Genomic DNA, 18,641 nt, shown 5'->3' with positions numbered 1-18,641 from the left:
GTTTATAGCGCATGATCAAAAAAATCGCACAGGTGATCAAATACCACCAAAAGAAAGCTCTGTTTGTGGGAAAAAAAAGGACGTCAAATTCGTTTAGATACAGTGTCGCACGACCGCGCAATTGTTGGTTAAAGTCACGCAGTGCCGAATCGCAAAATAGGCCCTGGTCAGGAATGGGGTAAAATGCCTGCCATAACTAAAAGTGCCTCTGATTAACCCCAAATAAAGTTCAGCTGTTCTAGTAGGTCTTTCCTGACATTTTCTTAGTTGCATCCTACAGCATCAGAGGGCTCTCATTGTTAAAAGGTATCAGTCAGGAGAAGAGTACAATAGAATGTCCAAGGCATTAGATATACCATGGAACACAGTGAAGACAGTCATCATCAAGTGGAGAAAATATGGCACAACAATGACATTACCAACAACTGGACGTCACCCAAAAAATGTATGAAAAGATAAGAAAACTTGTCAGGGAGGCTGCCAAGAGGACTACAGCAACATTAAAGAAGCTGCAGGAATATCTGGCAAGTGCTGGCTGTGTGGTACATGTAATAAAAATCTCCCGTATTCTTCATATGTCTGGGCTTTGGGGTAGAGTGGCAGAACGGAATCCTTTTCTTTCGAAGAAAAACATCCAAGCCCAGCTAAATTTTGCAAAAACACATCTGAAGTCTCCCAAAAGCATGTGGGAAATGTGTTATGGTCTAATGAAACCAGGGCTGAACTTTTTGGCCATAATTCCAAAAGATATGTTTGGCGCAAAAACAACACTGCACATCACCAAAAGAACACCATACCCACAGTGAAGCATGGTGGTGGCAGCATCATGCTTTGGGGCTGTTTTTCTTCAGCTGGAACAGGGGCCTTAGTCAAGGAAGAAGGAATAATGAACAGTTCCAAATACCAGTCAATATTGGCATAAAAACCTTCAGGCTTCTGCTAGAAAGCTGAACATGAAGAGGAACTTCATCTTGCAGCATGACAACGACCTAAAGCATACATCCAAATCAACAAAGAAATGGCTTCACCAGAAGAAGATTAAAGTTTTGGAAAGGCACAGCCAGAGCCCAAACCCGATTATGATTGAAAATCTGTGGGGTGATCTGAAGAGGGCTGTGCACAGGAGATGCCCTCACAATCTGACAGATTTGGAGTGTTTCTGCAAAGAAGAGTAGGCAAATATTGCCAAGTCAAGATGTGCCATGCTGATAGATTCATACCCAAAAAGACTGAGCACTGTAATAAAATCAAAAGGTACTTCAACAAAGTATTAGTTTAAGGGTTTCACATTTATGCAACCATATTATTTTAGTTTTTTTATTTTTACTTCTCTCCACCTAAAAGATTTCAGTTTGTTGTTCAACTGAGTTGTACAGTTTATAGGTCATATTAAAAGGTGGAAAAAGTTCTGAAGTGATTTATCTTTTGTCTTTTTTTTACATCACAGAAACCTGAGATTTTAACAGGGGTGTGAAGACTTTTTATATCCACTGTACCTATGTTCCAACTCATCATTTTAGCTATGATTAAGCCCCAGGAAAGGTGTGAAACCCATTAGCTGTGCTATACTTCTGGTGTATGGTTTGTCGTTTTAATACATTGATTAAAAAAGGTGATTTCATTGAAGTACAGCCATCTGGACTTTTCTCTACTACATGTTTCCTGATGCATGTAGGGCCTGCACCCTTTTCATATGCAGTGGCAGTGGAGTAGAGGGGTTTTGTTACCTTGAGCCGTATACTACTTACTTTATCAAATTTAAATCATGTTAAAAATGTTCCTGTCAACACTGACATGTTATATAGTAATTCATTTTGATAGATTGTACTGAAGCTATAAATGTGTTACTTGCAAAATGCATCATTAGTGGATCTAAGTAAGGCCTTTATTTTATTTACCGGTATTTTTTTATTTATGGATTTTTTGGCATTTTCTTTCCTGAACCTCAGTAGTAAAACAAATCTCAGTACTATTCTCAGACAACAGCAATTTCTAAGATGTTTTAATACAGGACAGCTGATAACAATGGAATCTAATTGGATACCTGCAAGGGGACAACTAATAGTGATTTTAATCATCCATCTACGGTTATGATTGGGTCAAAGATTAAGCATGGATAGAGACTGTAAGGGTCCTTTCACATGAGCGATCCGATCAGATCTGCCTGTCAGTTTTTTAAGGCTGATCTGATCGGATCCCCCATGCACCCCTATGGGGCAGCGGATGTCAGCGGAGACATGTCCGCTGACACCTGCTGCCATCCGCATCCGATCCTGTCCGTGAAATCAAACCCTATTTTCCATCCGTCCAGGGGATCAGATTGGATGGGATCGGATGAGAGCGGACAGGCGGTCCGCTCTCATCCAATTCCCCCATAGAGATGTATGGGGCTCTGACACCTCCCTCTCCACACACATAGCGGAGAGGGAGCAGTCACCTGCCTGCTCAGCGGGGGATCTGTGTATCGATCCCCCGCTGAGCAGCACGGATCCGCCTGCGGACCGTGTGAAAGAAGCCCAAGAGATTTTGAGTTGCTGGATTTGCTCTCCGTTGCCGCCTATAGACAAAGACTGGTACAACAACACTGCCTCTGTAGCCTGCATACCGGACACTGGTTAATCACCTATATATACCGATCAAAAAGTTCTGTCAGTTTTACCTGCCTGTGTTCAATACATTTGTATTGATTTCCGAACTTCGATTTCAGCCTGCAGTTTGAATACTCTCTGACCACGTTTCTGTTTACCCCAACCACTTGCCCATATAATCGTGATTTTGTGATTTAGTACCATGTTTAGAGGTCTGTTAGTTTGCTGTAACAATCAAGCTTCACCTTGAATGTTAGCAGCGCAACACCCGCACCAATAGGGGCTCTAATAAACACATGTATATATATTTACAAAAACTCAGAATCTGGTGCAGTTGTGCATGGTAGCCAATCAGCTTCTAACTTGAGCTTGTTCAATTAAGCTTTGACAATAAAACCTTGACCATGTAAATTTTAAATCGGAAAATGCAATTTAGCCCGCGCAAATTCCACAAATTTAAATATAATATCACTGTGTTATAAAAGTGCTTATGTGCAATAAATAATCACAATAAATGAACATAAATAGAATATATATTTTATTGTGATTATTTATTGCACGTGAGCACTTTTATAACACAGTGATATTCTATTTAAATTTGTGGAATTTGCGCTGCCTAAATTGCATTTTGTGATTTAAAATGTACATGGTCTATTACCCTTAGGGTCTTGAAGCAGCAGCAGTTCCCCTTTTTTGTGTTCTTTTGGTTTCTACACATTTGTTTGGCGTGAGTGTTTTTTTCACTTTAAGGCCCCTTTCACACAGGCGGACCGTTCAGATCCACCTGTTCGTTTTTTTGGCGGGTCTGAACGGTCCCCCCATGCATTCCTATGGGGCATCGGATGGCAGGGAAGACATGTCCGCTGACATCCGACCCGATCCGATCCGTCAAATCTGGACGGATGGAAACCCTATTTTCCATCCGTCCAGCGGATCGGATCGGTTGGGATCGGATGAGAACGGACCGACGGTCCGTTCCCATCCGATTTCCCCCATAGAGATGCATGGGGAACTGACAGCTGTCCTCCTGCTGCTCAGCGGGGGATCGGCGGCTCAATCCCCCGCTGAGAAAAACGGCATCCGTCCAAATGGACGGATAGTGTGAAAGGAGCCTAATAAAACCTAGAAGCTGATTGGTTTCTCTGCAGAGCTGCACCAGATTTAGCATTTTACAGTTTTTGGAAATCAACCCCAGGATACCCAGGTTGTGCTTCAGAGGAAGCCCAAAACTTCTGTGACACAGAGGCAGGGGGTTCATTTACGATAAGAGTGATATCCACCCACATAAAAAATGTTGACGAATTTTCAGGCAACCGACTGATTACAGGTTCAAGAACACAGGTCTATGTATAGTTTTAGTACAATATGTACGAGCTCTAATCAGAGAACATTCACATTATGGGAAACAAAGTGACTGACATCTTGGCAGTTTAAAAGGCATGCTGTATTCTACGAGTGCACAACAGAAGCACCTAATGTCAGTTTGTTCCAAAAATTTGTAAGTTGAGAATCTCTAGACATTTTTTTGTAATCAAGATCTATTCACATCTGATGATATCATATCATCCAAAATAGGCAGAATAAGGCTGGGTTCACACTATTGCAATGTCAGGTAACGCATGCATGTGATTCACACCACATTGCTGTGCAGATCCCATGCAATGTCTTTATGATTCGAATTCAGCCATACAGATTGTATGGCTGAATTCCCATCGCATTTGGACCAAAATGGTGCAGGACGCTTTCTTTGGTCCACACTGGAATCGGATTGCATGGGTGTTCACACCTATGCGATCCGATTCCTGTGCCATTTCACAGTTTGCACTGTGTTCTGTGAACCAGTCTAGGGGTGTCATTAAAGTTGTATTGACTCTCGCAGCAGTTCGCTTAGGGCAGTGTGAACTGCTTGCGAAAGACATGCGATGCGGGAACCCACACAGGAATTGTGCTGATTCCCACATCGCATATGCGTGAACCCAACCTTAGGCAATGATCATCTGTGAGTGTGCATAAAGTTTTAGCTGCTGTCACCTTGTAATGCTTGATGAGGATATCTCTGGCTGTGTTGAATATCATTTTATGTAATTCATTGGAGTACTCAGCAAGAGTATAATCATAGTCAAAACCATAGATTTCAATGTCTGCCAGACTGATTTCATTGTTTGAGCATATGGTTGCAGGGTTCAGGAGGTTGCACACACCTGGAGGAAGAAGATCTGCAACAGAAGAAAGACAACGTGTATTTATTTGTACTGCATATATATATATACTGAAGTATACTGAACTATTGTACATGCCTCTATATAGTAGACATATGAGCTTGTTCAACAAAGCAGTGCAAAGATTAGCAATAATTTGAAAAGAACAATAGCTCATAGAAACAAAATGTGGAGTCAGTGAAATAAAATTTGTTTGACTGCTATTAGAGTTTTTAAATAGCAATGGCATTTGCCCGGTGCAACTAAGCATATTATTGTCCAGCAATGGACATGGATAGCTTAGATACAAAGACTGTATCTCAGACTGTTTGTCTAATAGAGACGCTACTTTCATGAGAAATGTCTATCTTTGGTCCTAAAGAATGGTCAAATATAAACAAAACATATTGTAATTCTCTCAATAAGCCGCAAAAGCACTTTGAAGTGAGCCCTCATTCACCTCAAATGTATCGATACATTGTGGAGAAATTCATCCTTAAACTTCACAACAAAGGCTCTAAAATCTTGGCTGTTCACCTAATACTTTCCATTGTAGCAAAATTCTGGCAGCCTATAGCCTTTTATTAGAAATACATGGTAAATGTTTCTAAGCTGTTAGAAACCAACTCAATCCTGACTTTAGAGTAGGCAACATTATAGAGGTGGAGATCTAACTGAACAACATGAGAGAAGTCAAAGATCAACGGGCACAGTGTCACCTCCTTACACCTCAAATTGCCGTACCACTGTGTCCCAATCGCATGCATTGCACAACGATCATAGGTTTAATTTAGGTGGTGAGGGGCAACATATCGCCTTGCCACCACCTGTCAAACACATTTGGATCGCTTTTCAGTAGAGCAGCAGTGCTTGTTGCATTTGTAAATGAGCCCTTAGTTGCATTCGGCAGTGGCACCCTTAGGGCGCATTCACACCTAAAGTTGGGGGGGGGGGGGTAAAACCCTGCGGTTTAGTCACGGTTTTACTACCTCCATTCCCTACCCCCCTTTAGCTGCTGAGGCAGCAGCCAAAAGTCTGCAAATGCCGCAGCAGGAATTAAACCCCCTGTTGCTTTTGGTGGGTGCAACCACCTGCCAAATGCAACCCATTCAACTAAATAGTGCCACTCAGCCACTCTGCAAGTACCCTGCAACTGCATGCTTCTGTGGGGTCCAAGGGGTTAAAGCAGACAAGAGAGCAATACAATGCTGACTGCTTTAACCTCTTGTTTGCAAGCAACTTTCAGGGTGGCCTCATTCACTCCTGCAATATATGTTCACCCCAGGCCACTGTGATGTAAGGGGCACTGCATTGTGAAAGGCACTACAACGTAAGGGGGAACTCCAATGTAAAGAGGGCTGTGAAGTGAAGGGAAACTGTGGGACTGTGATGTGACGGGGGACTATGAAAACTGGTGTAAAGAGAGGAACTGTGATGGTAAGAGGGTAACTGTGATGGTAAGAGGGTAACTGTGATGGTAGGGGGGGGGTCTGAGGACACTGATGTAAACAGGGGACTGTGATGTAAAGCGGGCTATGATGTGAAGGGTAGGCTAAAGACAATGATGTACGGGGGGGGTTGTGAAATAAAGGAGGACTGTGATGTGTCAAAGTGTAAACGTGAGATTCGGACCTCTACCAGACAGAAGAACATTTTACTGACCTGGACTGTAAATTTAAATTCAAAACCCTGCTCTAGAGGAACCCTAGTTGAAAGCGGCTGTTCTATACAGACGAAAATTACACACCTGTTTACAAAGTAAAACATATACAGAGGATCATCAAAGGAAACATTCTGTTCAGCCATTATTAGAAGATGTGGTCAGTAACTGCAGTCTACAGATTTCTCACCGTGCAGCTTTCCTTAAAAGAAGCTTCTCCACTTAGATGCAATAAATCGTCTCCTTGACATGTAATGACTGCCAAACTACATAGCAATTGGCATGATTTTTCTGCTCTCTGTACATAATGTGAATGAACTGTCTAGAGATCAGTTACAGAGTGTCAAAAATAACTGATGTCTTCTGCAAGAACAACCATGGTGCCAAGAGAGACACAGACACTTCAGGACAGCCGCACATTCACGCAGCAATTGATAGGCCTTGCTGTCTTGGAGCTTTACTGTGTGCAATTTATTAAAGAAGTACAAAAACTGAGACCACATTTCACAACTGGGGGATCTGTCCCGTTTCTCATTTTTGCTTACAAACAGCTTTGTTAAAGATATTTAATAAAATCTTCTACTTTTAGGTGACAAATACTTTGGTTTTAGAAACTCTACTGCTAATGCTTCAAAATGGAGTAACCTTCCTCAGACTATAATCTGTAAAATGTGTCTATTGTCTGTAAGTCTAAATCTGTCATCTAGTGACATTATAGATGTTTAGTGTTGCCGTTAAGCTGGCCATACATGGATAGTTTTGCCTCCAACCAGCGGGCTGAACAAAAAAAAAAAACTGACCTGATTCCCTCATCCACACATTGGATGTGAATGCGGGAATCCTCCCCTCTGTGTCATTGTATCCTGACAGTGGGGAGACCTCCCTGCTGTCAGAATACACAAATCACTGCTGCAGGCTATAACCTGCAGTGGTGATCAAGCTAGAAAAATGCAGACAGGGCGGTGTAACAGAAGTTGGCCACACATGGATCGAAATATAGCAAGTCCTTGCTGAACCAGGCAAGTTTCGATCCATGTATGGCCAGCTTTAGAGATTAAGCTTTTGAACCCGAGGGGTGGGTTAAGCACTATTGCAGCGTGTTGCGATAATTTGTTCTTTCACTGTTTTTAATAAAGACACATTTTTACACTATGGGATCTCCATTTCTCTTTTCCTTTCCTGATGATTTATGGCTGAGATTGTTTGTGGCATAATCCCTGTGGGGACTACCATCAGATAAAATAAGCACCTGTACCATTTGGATCTGTTCAATTATCTGAATGCTACCTGACCTTATTTTATGTGGGGTCATGTATATTGTTTGCCCTTGGGTGAGCCTCACAAGCATTTGTGGAGAAGCACTTTGACACATTCAAGAATGGATTTTTCTTACCAATTGCATAATCACAAAAGTGACTGTATATTAACCACTTGCCGACCGCCCCACGCAGATTTACTGCGGCAGGGAGGCTCGGCTGTGCATATTCACGTAGATCTACATGATTATGTGCACGCAGTCTCAGGCGCACGCTCCCGCTGTGATTAGACACAGAAGTCAGGTAGCGGGAGGAGTTGCGGCGACTGCCGCCGCCCTCCCCCCATCGTCAGTCACAGAAACTTACAGAAGACCCACCTGCTTATGTAAACAAAGCAGGCGAGTCTTCTGTCACACAAGCAGAGAGGGATCAGGAGTTTCAGCTAAACTGAAACCCCGATCTATCTGTGCCTGTCACATAGCCCTTCCCCCCACAGTCAGTAAGCATTATTAGGCATACACTAACCCCTTTGATCACCCCCAGTGTTAACCCCTTCCTTGCCAGTGTCATTTTTACAGTAACAGTGCATAATATTTAGCACTGATTACTGTATTAATGTTACTGGTCCCCAAAAAGTGTCAAAAATGTCAGTTAGGGGTCCGATCTGTCCGCAACGTCGACGTCCCGCTAAAAATCCCTGATTGCCACCATTACTGATAAAAAAAAAAAAAGAAAATCTGTCCCTTGACATCATCACATCTAATGAAAGCCTATGCACCCTGCATTGGTCTTTATGGTGTCTCCTAAAACTAAACAAGCAACCAATCCTAATGGTGCAACCCCACTGCAGGGGATCATTTTTAGGTTTCCCAGAGGTGGGCTTTAATTTATCACATTATTTATGGACTTTTAGAATATGTACTGATTTTTGTCACTATCTTTAAAGATTGTTTTTTTTTTTTTTTACTTGACATCCGTGCAGGTGCACAACCCTGAAATCAAACAGTGTGCATTCGGGGCCATACACCCACATGGATGTCAAATTGGAAGCAGTGGTTGTGTCAGTGTAGCCACTGCGTCCGAATTGACATGAACGGGACTGCCTGCACAAAGATTCCAGGAAAACCTGTGCATCCCCATGCAGACAAACACAGCCTTGCTGCACAGTGCACTCCCAGCACAGAGACCGGGGTACTAACAACTGGAACCCAGAACTCCCGCTTCACCTGATGGCTGAGATAGCCTCTGATTAATTATCACAGTCATCAGCCACTGTGAGCCCATCTCTGTGTTTACTTCCTCCTCTTAGTGCCCATTCACACTACCGCGACTTGCCAGGTGACTGGTCAGTCTGACAAGTCACGATCCATGCAGTGCTACGGGAACCGTTCTAATAGGAGCGACTCAAGTCGCTCTGACTTAGAAAATAGTTCTTGTACTACTTCAAGGCGACATCGGAGCAACTTGCTTTGACATTTATTATTTGAAGTCCGTGCAAGTCGCGCCGAAGTCGCGGTGCACGTGACTTCACAGGTCGCCCCCGAAGTCGTGCCGCGGTAGTGTGAACCGACACTACGGGTCCTTTCATATGAACGATCTGATCAGATCCGCCTGTCAGTTTTTTAGGCGGATCTGATCAGATCCTCCATGCATCCCTATAGGGCAGCGCATGTCAGTGGAGACATGTCCCCTGACACCCGCTGCCATCCGCATCTCCCCTCCCATCTTGTCCATGAAATCCGGACGGATAGAAACCCTATTTTCAATCTGTCCAGGGGATCGGATGAGAGCGGACAGGCGTTCCGCGCTCATCCAATTCCCCCATAGAGAGCAGCCGGGCTCTGACAACTCCCTCTCAGCACACAGAGCGGAGAGGGAGCTGTCACCTGCCTGGCTGCTCAGCAGGGATCGGTGTATCGATCCCCCGCTGAGTAGCACGGAGTCTGCCAACGGAGCGGACCAGTGAAAGGAGCCTAAGCCCCGGTTCACACTTATGCGAGTGCGGGGTTTGCATGTAATGTCGGAGCGCACTGCTCCTTCATTACATGCGATCGGCTGTGCGGTGCGAGTTTAGCCATACACTTTGTATGGCTAAATTCACACCGCAGCCGCAGCAAACACTCACAGGACCCTTTTTGGAAGCCGCATCAGGATCGGATCGCACAGCGGTTCACACTTGTGCGATCCGATCCTGTGCGAACTGCACGATCGCACTGCGATATGCGATCAAACTGGGGGTGTCGTTAAGATTACATTGACACCCCCAGCGTATCGCATATGGCAGTGTGAACTGCCGGGGGTGCGTGTGCGATGCGGGAACAGGCTGCGGATTCGCAGCCTTCCCGCATCGCATAAGTGTGAACCGGACCTAAAGGGAGAGGAAGATACACTGTAAATACAAAATTTAAGAAAAAAAAAAAAAAAAAAAACAAGGTCAAGGTTTGCCAGGGTTAGTTTTAGGGTGACGGTCGGGGTCAAAGGTTGCGGTCAGTATATTTTGAGTAGAATTAAAAAAAAAGTTTAAATTAGTATAAGTGTCAATGTGTTTTAGGCCCCTTTCACACAGTGGAGTCCGTCGGTGGACTGCAGTTTTCTCAGCGGGGGATCTGCGTGCGGAGACAGAGCTGTCAGATCCCCGCTGTTCTCTATGGGGGAATCGGATGGGAACGGACCGGCTGTCCATTACCATACACATGTATGTGGTAACTCTGCAATCGTCAAGGGCAGGAGAATTTTTGGGGGGTTGTTCTTTGGTGGTAAATTATGGTAGTAGCAAGAAATATACAACTAAATTTTTTTTTTTTTTTTTTTTTTTTAATGTTTTTTTTTTTTAATATTTTAGCCAGTTTCAGGATATCAGGAGATATCCATTGCCATTTACCACCAAAAGAAAGCCCAATTTGAAAAAATCGTGGTATAATCCACCTGGATACACTGAGCCCCGGTTCACACTCGTGCGTGTGCGGGGTTCGCATGTAATGTCGGAGTGCACTGCTCCGACATTACATGCGATCGGCTGTGCGGTGCGAGATTAGCCATACAGTTTGTATGGATAAATTCGCACAGCAGCCGCACCAAACACGCACAGGGACCCTTTTTGGCAGCTGCATCAGGATCGGATCGCACAGCGGTTCACACTTGTGCGATCCGATCCTGTGCGAACTGCACGATCGCACTGCGATATGCGATCAAACTGGGGGTGTCGTTAACATTACATTGACACCCCCAGCATTTTTTTTTTTTGGCACTTATAACTGTACTGGCGTCGCTGTCTGGTCCCCAAAAAAGTGTCAAAAATGTCACTTAGTATCTGATTTGTCCGCTGCAATGTCGCAGTCTTGCTATAAGTCACTGATCACCGGCATTACTAGAAAAAAATAAATGAATAGAAATATCCAATAGTTTGTAGATTCTATAACTTTTGCGCAAACCAATCAATATACTCTTATTGGAATTTTCTTTTACAAAAAATATGTATGGGTTTTTTTTCAATAATGTATTTTTTTTTATAGCGCAAATAAAAATTGCAGAGGTGATTAAATACCACCAAAAGAAAGCTCTATTTGTGGGGGGGGGGGGGGGGGGGAGATAATTTTATTTTGGTACAGCGTCGCACTTGTGCAATTTTCAGTTAAAAAAATGCGGTTCCATATCCCATCACAAAAAATTGCCTGGCCATGGAGAGGGGAAAACTTTCCAGAGTTGAAGTGGTTAATATTTGTTTTACGCTTAGGCGTGAATGGGGTTAAACTTTCATTAGGGACAAGTACAGCCATCAATAAAGAGCTGGCAGAGGTGCAAACCCAACCTAACACTGGTACAGGGAATGTGCCTGGAGCTCAGAGTTTATAGACTACAGGTAGAAATCCCTCCTTATATATCTCATTCCTAATCCATACTTGCCAACTGTCCCGTTTTTGGCGGGACAGTCCTGGCAAGTAGGACCCTGTCCCGTGTAATTTACTCTGCCGGGACTAGTCCCGGCAAATCAGTGTTGCCTCGGGCTGCCCGTAATTTGCTAAACCTCATTTGACACAGAAGATGCCCATCATAAGGCGGGACTAATCAAAACCAATTATAGCTCTCTGTAAGCACGTGGTGGCGGTGTAGTATTGTGAGATGAAGGCTATGGTCTAATTTGAATGAAAGTTTGTGAGCCGAGAATGCGCCGTGTCTTTCCACCCAAAGTCTCTGCCATTGTCCTCCTGGTAAGGAGCTGTGTGAGGGGTTCTCTCTTCTGTGTGTCTCTATCGGTCCCTCTCCATGGTAAGGGCCAATGGCGTGCCAGCGGGGGGCACTGTCAAAACCCGGCCTCTCAGTGCGAAGGCGGCTCCTTCAGTCTGCACTGCTCGAGGGGGGGGGTGGAGCCGCAGCGGGAAGAAGGTGAGTGCCCGAGTGTGCTGTAAAGGAGGGGGATGGGGCAGCTGTATATAGAGGAATCGATCTTTCCCTACTCTTCCTGCAGCCACTGAATGCCCGATTCTCCTCTTCTCCCTCCTGCAGGTATTCAGTGGCTGCAGGAAGAATAGGGAAAGATCAAATCCTCTATATGCAGCTGCCCCATCCCCCTCCTATACAACTTCTTTTGCTGGCCCCCCAGTGCTCTCCAGCCCCCCCCCCCCATGCTCTCTGGCTCCCCCAGTGCTCTCCACCCCCCTGTGCTCCCTGGCTCCACCCTCTGTGATTTCTAGTTCCCCCCAGTGCTCTCTAGTTCCCCCTCCCCCTGTGCTCTTCATCCCCCTGGTTTTCCCTGCCAGCCCCCCCCCCCCCCCCCCAGTGCTACCTGTTCCCCCCCCCCCCCAGTGCTCTCCATCCCCTGCGCCTTCCAGCCCCCCTGCAATGCTTTCCAAACCCCCCTTAATTCTCTGCAGTCCCCCCCCCATGCCCTTCAGCTCCTCCAGTGCTCTCTGCTTGCCCTGTGCTTTCCGGGCCCCCCTAGTGCTCTTCTGCAGTCTCTGACCATCTTTTATATCATGTCCGCAGTCTCTGACCATCTCCTGTATCATGTCCGCAGTCTCTGACCATCTCCTGTATCATGTCCGCAGTCTCTGACCATCTCCTGTATCATGTCCTCAGTCTCTGACCATCTCCTGTATCTTGTCCTCAGTCTCTGACCATCTCCTGTATCATGTCCGCAGTCTCTGACCATCTCCTGTATCATGTCCTCAGTCTCTGACCATCTCCTGTATCATGTCCTCAGTCTCTGACCATCTCCTGTATCATGTCCTCAGTCTCTGACCATCTCCTGTATCATGTCCTCAGTCTCTGACCATCTCCTGTATCATGTCCTCAGTCTCTGACCATCTCCTGTATCATGTCCTCAGTCTCTGACCATCTCCTGTATCATGTCCTCAGTCTCTGACCATCTCCTGTATCATGTCCTCAGTCTCTGACCATCTCCTGTATCATGTCCTCAGTCTCTGACCATCTCCTGTATCATGTCCTCAGTCTCTGACCATCTCCTGTATCATGTCCTCAGTCTCTGACCATCTCCTGTATCATGTCCTCAGTCTCTGACCATCTCTTGTATCATGTCCTCAGTCTCTGACCATCTCTTGTATCATGTCTGCAGTCTCTGAACATCTCCTGTATCAAGTCCTTAGTCTCTGACCATCTCTTGTATCATGTCTGCAGTCTCTGACCATCTCCTGTATCATGTTTGCAGTCTCTGACCATCTCCCGTATCATGTCTGCAGTCTCTGACCATCTCCCGTATCACGTCTGCAGTCTCTGACCATCTCCTGTATCATGTACTCAGTCTCTGACCATCTCCCGTATCATGTCCTCAGTCTCTGACCATCTCCCGTATCATGTCCTCAGTCTCTGACCATCTCCCGTATCATGTCCGCAGTCTCTGACCATCTCCTGTATCACGTCCTCGGCCTCTGATCATCTCTTGTATCATGTCCTCCTGAACTATGCCCATAGGATTACCTTGGTTTTGGGCCATCTTTACAGTTTGAGTGCAGTTCAAAATGCAGTCAATGGAGTTCAGTGTGAAAGGGTCCTTAATGTATATAAAAAGGCACAGCAAATTTGCATGAAACCAAGTCTCTGGTGTGAATGGGCCCCAAATTCCATATATATGCGATTCAGAGAGATCATCCCACACTGTTCAGGTAAGGGTAGTTCAGGGCTGGGGTGATGAAGGGGGTCACAGGTCAGGGATGGGTCGATGGAGAGGTTATCGGTCAGGGGTGGGGATATGGAGGGGGTACAAGTTAGGGTTGGGGTGATGGAGGGGTCACAGGTCCTGGATGGGCGATGGACGGGTACAGGTCAGGGTTGGGGTTATTGAGGGGGGTTAGGGTTGGGGTGATGGAGGGGTCACAGGTCAAGGATGGGAGATGGAGGGGTACAGGTCAGGGTTGGGGTTATTGAGGGGGGTTAGGGTTGGGGTGATGGGAGGGGTACAGGTCAGGGTTGGGGTTATTGAGGGGGGTTAGGGTGACTGGAGGGGTCACAGGTCAAGGATAGGCGATAGAGGGGTACAGGTCAGGGTTGGGGTTATTGAGGGGGGTTAGGGTTGGGGTGATGGGAGGGGTACAGGTCAGGGTTGGATTTATTGAGGGGGGTTAGGGTGACTGGAGGGGTCACAGGTCAAGGATGGGCGATAGAGGGGTACAGGTCAGGGTTGGAGTTATTGAGGGGGGTTAGGGTTGGGGTGATGGGAGGGGTACAGGTCAGGGTTGGGGTTATTGAGGGGGGTTAGGGTGACTGGAGGGGTCACAGGTCAAGGATGGGCGATAGAGGGGTACAGGTCAAGGTTGGGGTTATTGAGGGGGGTTAGGGTTGGGGTGATGGGAGGGGTACAGGTCAGGGTTGGGGTGATTAGGGGGGTTAGGGTTGGGGTGACTGGAGGGGTCACAGGTCAGGGTTGGGGTGATGGGTAAGTAGTTCAGGTAAGTCATCTCTCTCATCACTGATCTTAGCAGAGTCCTCATGTTTTGTTTAAGATGCTGAAGTTGGCTCCTTATTTGGCCAGCTTATTTTGACTGCTGAAATTATCCGCTTTCTCACACAGCTTCTTATTCGGGTCAGATATTTATTTACTAAACAATCATCTGCAAAGTTTGTAATGAAGTTGTGAAGTTTGGCAACAATTCTATATCTCTAACTGCCATGTATTTAATGGGGTAATTCTGAATAAATACCTTTTTCTCTATAAAAACCATCTTGGCTCCCCCAGATGTGACTTGTTTTCATATAGTTGAGCCCCCCCTCTATTAGCCCACATTCACATGGCTCTGATTTGACATGCAATGCAATGGCACCGTCTGCATCTGTGTAACTTCACACCGATTCCCAACACTAGTTTCTGTACTTCTCTCTTTATTGACTAGACCCTATAATCTTATGATAAATAGGCGGAGAATAATTATGCGGAGTGGGCGGAGCTTTAGGGAGGTGGGTGTGGTGGGTTATTGACAGCAAAGTGTCCCTGGAAACTTTTTTTTAAATGTTGGCAACTATGCTAATGTGATGATATGAATGTCATTGGGGAGCAGTAAGGACAATCCATAGCAGTGAGAGGGGTGGTGAGGTGGCATCCCAGTGTGAGCTCCGTACAGAGCACCGCCACCTGTTCTCTGTGCACCCCTCTCTCACACACATACACTGCGCCCAGCCCCCCCATTTACCATATACCAGCTTCTTCATCTCATTGTACCGGCTCCACAGCTGGGCTCTGCTGTCAGCTTTCTCCCCGGGGCTGTGTTCTGCTGGGTGCCGTTTACTGCCCCCCTTGCCCGGCGGCTGCTGGTGAGGAGGGGTGCTCAGCCTGGCACACAGGACCCGGTTATAGCCGGAGAAGCCCGCTCTTCCACGGGCACACAACGCAGACATCCTGCTGCGTGCGAAGACTAACGGAGGAGGACAGAAATGAGTGCGCCCCGTGCGGGGAGTGGGAATACTGCAGCTCCCGGCACGTCATTGGCACAAGAGCAACTAACTAACTTCTAAACATAGAGTTTACCCCGAAATATATTCTCTATATCTGAGAGGAAAACACAGACTGTACCCCGAAATATATTCTCTATATCTGAGAGGAAAACACAGACTGTACCCCGAAATATATTCTCTATATCTGAGAGGAAAACACAGACTGTACCCCATAAAATGATTTCTATATCTGAGAAGAAAGCACAGAGTGTACCCCATAATACAATCTCTATAGCTGAGGGGAAAACACAGAGTACCCCATAATATGTTCTCTATATCTGAGATTAAAACAAATAGTGTACCCCGTAATATTATTTTTATATCTGAGAGGAAAACACAGAGTGCACCCTGTATTATATTCTCTATATCTGAGAGGAAAACATAGAGTGTACCCCATAATACCATATCTATATCTGAGAGGAAAACACAGAGTACCCCATATTATGATTTCTATATCTAAGAGGAAAACACAGAGTGTACCCCGTATTATATTCTCTGTATGTGAGAGGAAAGCACAGAGTGTACCCCATAATACAATCTCTATATCTGAGAGGAAAATACACATACTACCCAGTAATTTAATCTCTATATCTAAGAGGAAAACACACAAAGTACCTCGTAATAGAATCTTTATATCTGAGAGGAAAATGCAGTGTACCCCATAATACGATCGCTATAGCTGAGGGGAAAACACAGAGTACCCCATAATATGTTCTCTATATCTGAGATTAAAACAAATAGTGTACCCCGTAATATTATTTTTATATCTGAGAGGAAAACACAGAGTGTACCCCGTATTATATTCTCTATACCTGAGAGGAAAGCACAGAGTGCACCCTGTATTATATTCTCTATATCTGAGAGGAAAACATAGAGTGTACCCCATAATACCATATCTATATCTGAGAGGAAAACACGGAGTACCCCATATTATGATTTCTATATCTAAGAAGAAAACACAGAGTGTACCCCGTATTATATTCTCTATATCTGAGAGGAAAGCACAGAGAGCACCTCGTATTATATTCTCTATATCTGAGAGGAAAACATAGAGTGTACCCCATAATACCATATCTATATCTGAGAGGAAAACACAGAGTACCCCATATTATGATTTCTATATCTAAGAGGAAAACACAGAGTGTACCCCGTATTATATTCTCTGTATGTGAGAGGAAAGCACAGAGTGTACCCCATAATACAATCTCTATATCTGAGAGGAAAATACACATACTACCCAGTAATTTAATCTCTATATCTAAGAGGAAAACACACAAAGTACCTCGTAATAGAATCTTTATATCTGAGAGGAAAATGCAGTGTACCCCATAATACGATCGCTATATCTAAGAGGAAAACATACAGAGTACCCCGTAATAGGATCTCTATGTCTGAGAGGAAAACACAGAGTGTACCACCTAATATGATCTCTATATCTGAGAGTAATTACAGAGTGTACCCCATAGTACAATCTCTATATCTGAGAGTAAAACACAGAGTGTACCCCATAATATGATCTCTATATCTGAGAGTAAAACACAGAGAGTGTACCCCATAATACGATCTCTATGTCTGAGAGTAATCACAGAGTGTACCCCATAGTACGATCTCTATATCTGAGAGTAAAACACAGAGTGTACCCCGTAATACGATCTCTATATCTGAGAGTAATCACAGAGTGTACCCCATATCTCTATATCTGAGAGTAAAACACAGAGTGTACTCCGTAATACGATCTCTATGTCTGAGAGGAGAACACAGAGTGTACCCCGTAATACGATCTCTATATCTGAGAGTAATTACAGAGTGTACCCCATAGTACAATCTCTATATCTGAGAGTAAAATACAGAGTGTACCCCATAATACGATCTCTATATCTGAGAGTAAAACAGAGTGTACCCCATAATACGATCTCTATATCTGAGAGTAAAACACAGAGTGTACCCCGTTATACGATCTCTATATCTGAGAGTAATCACAGAGTGTACCCCATAGTACGATCTCTATATCTGAGAGTAAAACACAGAGTGTACCCCGTAATACGATCTCTATATCTGAGAGTAATCACAGAGTGTACCCCATAGTACGATCTCTATGTCTGAGAGGAAAACACAGAGTGTACCCCGTAATACGATCTCTGTACTAGAAGAAAACTCATCTTGCGCCCAATATTATCCTGAAAGAAAATGCAGAGAGTACCTCATAATCAGGGTTGGCAACACGCCACAACTTTTTTACTGGCAAAACAGGAAAAAATTTACAGACAAAGCACATTTTTTTTTTTTACTGACAACCTAAAGTGTCCCTAATCCCACACTATAAAAAAACTATCAATAAGGCTCCTTTCGTTCTGCTCAGTGGGGGATCGATCCGCCGATCCCTGCTGAGCAAGCGGATGACAGCACCGTCTCATCTGATCCGATCCGCCAGACAGATGAAAAATAGGGTTTCCATCCGTCCGGATTTGACGGACAGGATCGGATCGGATCGGATGTCCGCTGACATCCGCTGCCCCATAGAGATGCATGGGGCATCCGTTCAGATCCGCCTGAAAAACTGACAAGCAGATCTGAGCGGTCTGCCTGTGTGAAAGGGGCCTAAATGCAGGATTACATGCTGTTCATACTCACTCAGTCACTATGAGTTTTTTCTTCTGTATTCTGCAAAAACCCTGGTTGATCCTGCTGTTTTCTATCTCCACCTTCTGTCCATGTCCTCAATTCAGTTTGGCATTTAGCAGAGCAGTGTTGGCAGCTCTGTACATGCTAAGTTTTCTATGCGTTTCTATGCTGAGCATTTCCTCCCTATCATACCTGAACAGCCCATGTGACTACAGAGTCACACATGTGGGGGTATACACATTGGTAAAAGACAGTCCACTCCTTCTTTCCTCCTCCATGCCCACTAACTAGCTAAAGACAGTGGGGAGGGGGTAAATTTACATGTAGATTGATGGAGGCTTCACCTCCCTGTTATTCTAAGACACTAGCTGGAGGG

General features: G+C 45.0%; 1 protein-coding gene across 1 annotated transcript in view; it reads right to left on the bottom strand.

Annotated features, from left to right (window-relative positions):
- The window catches only part of NT5DC2 (5'-nucleotidase domain containing 2), a 184,147-nt gene extending 168,597 nt beyond the window's left edge, over positions 1-15,550 (bottom strand). The window contains exons 1-2 of the mRNA XM_082265923.1: positions 15,343-15,550; positions 4,620-4,804 (exon numbers count right to left, since the gene is read on the bottom strand). Coding sequence (XP_082122049.1) covers positions 4,620-4,804; positions 15,343-15,547 — 390 coding nt within the window. The 5' untranslated portion in view covers positions 15,548-15,550. The remainder of the gene's footprint in view (positions 1-4,619; positions 4,805-15,342) is intronic.
- Positions 15,551-18,641: the final 3,091 nt, after the last annotated feature.

Source organism: Pelophylax lessonae (genome assembly GCF_965119305.1).
Source record: "Pelophylax lessonae genome assembly, chromosome: 8".
In the NCBI taxonomy this organism is placed as follows: Eukaryota; Metazoa; Chordata; class Amphibia; order Anura; family Ranidae; genus Pelophylax; species Pelophylax lessonae.
This window is presented reverse-complemented; position numbering and strand designations above follow the sequence as displayed.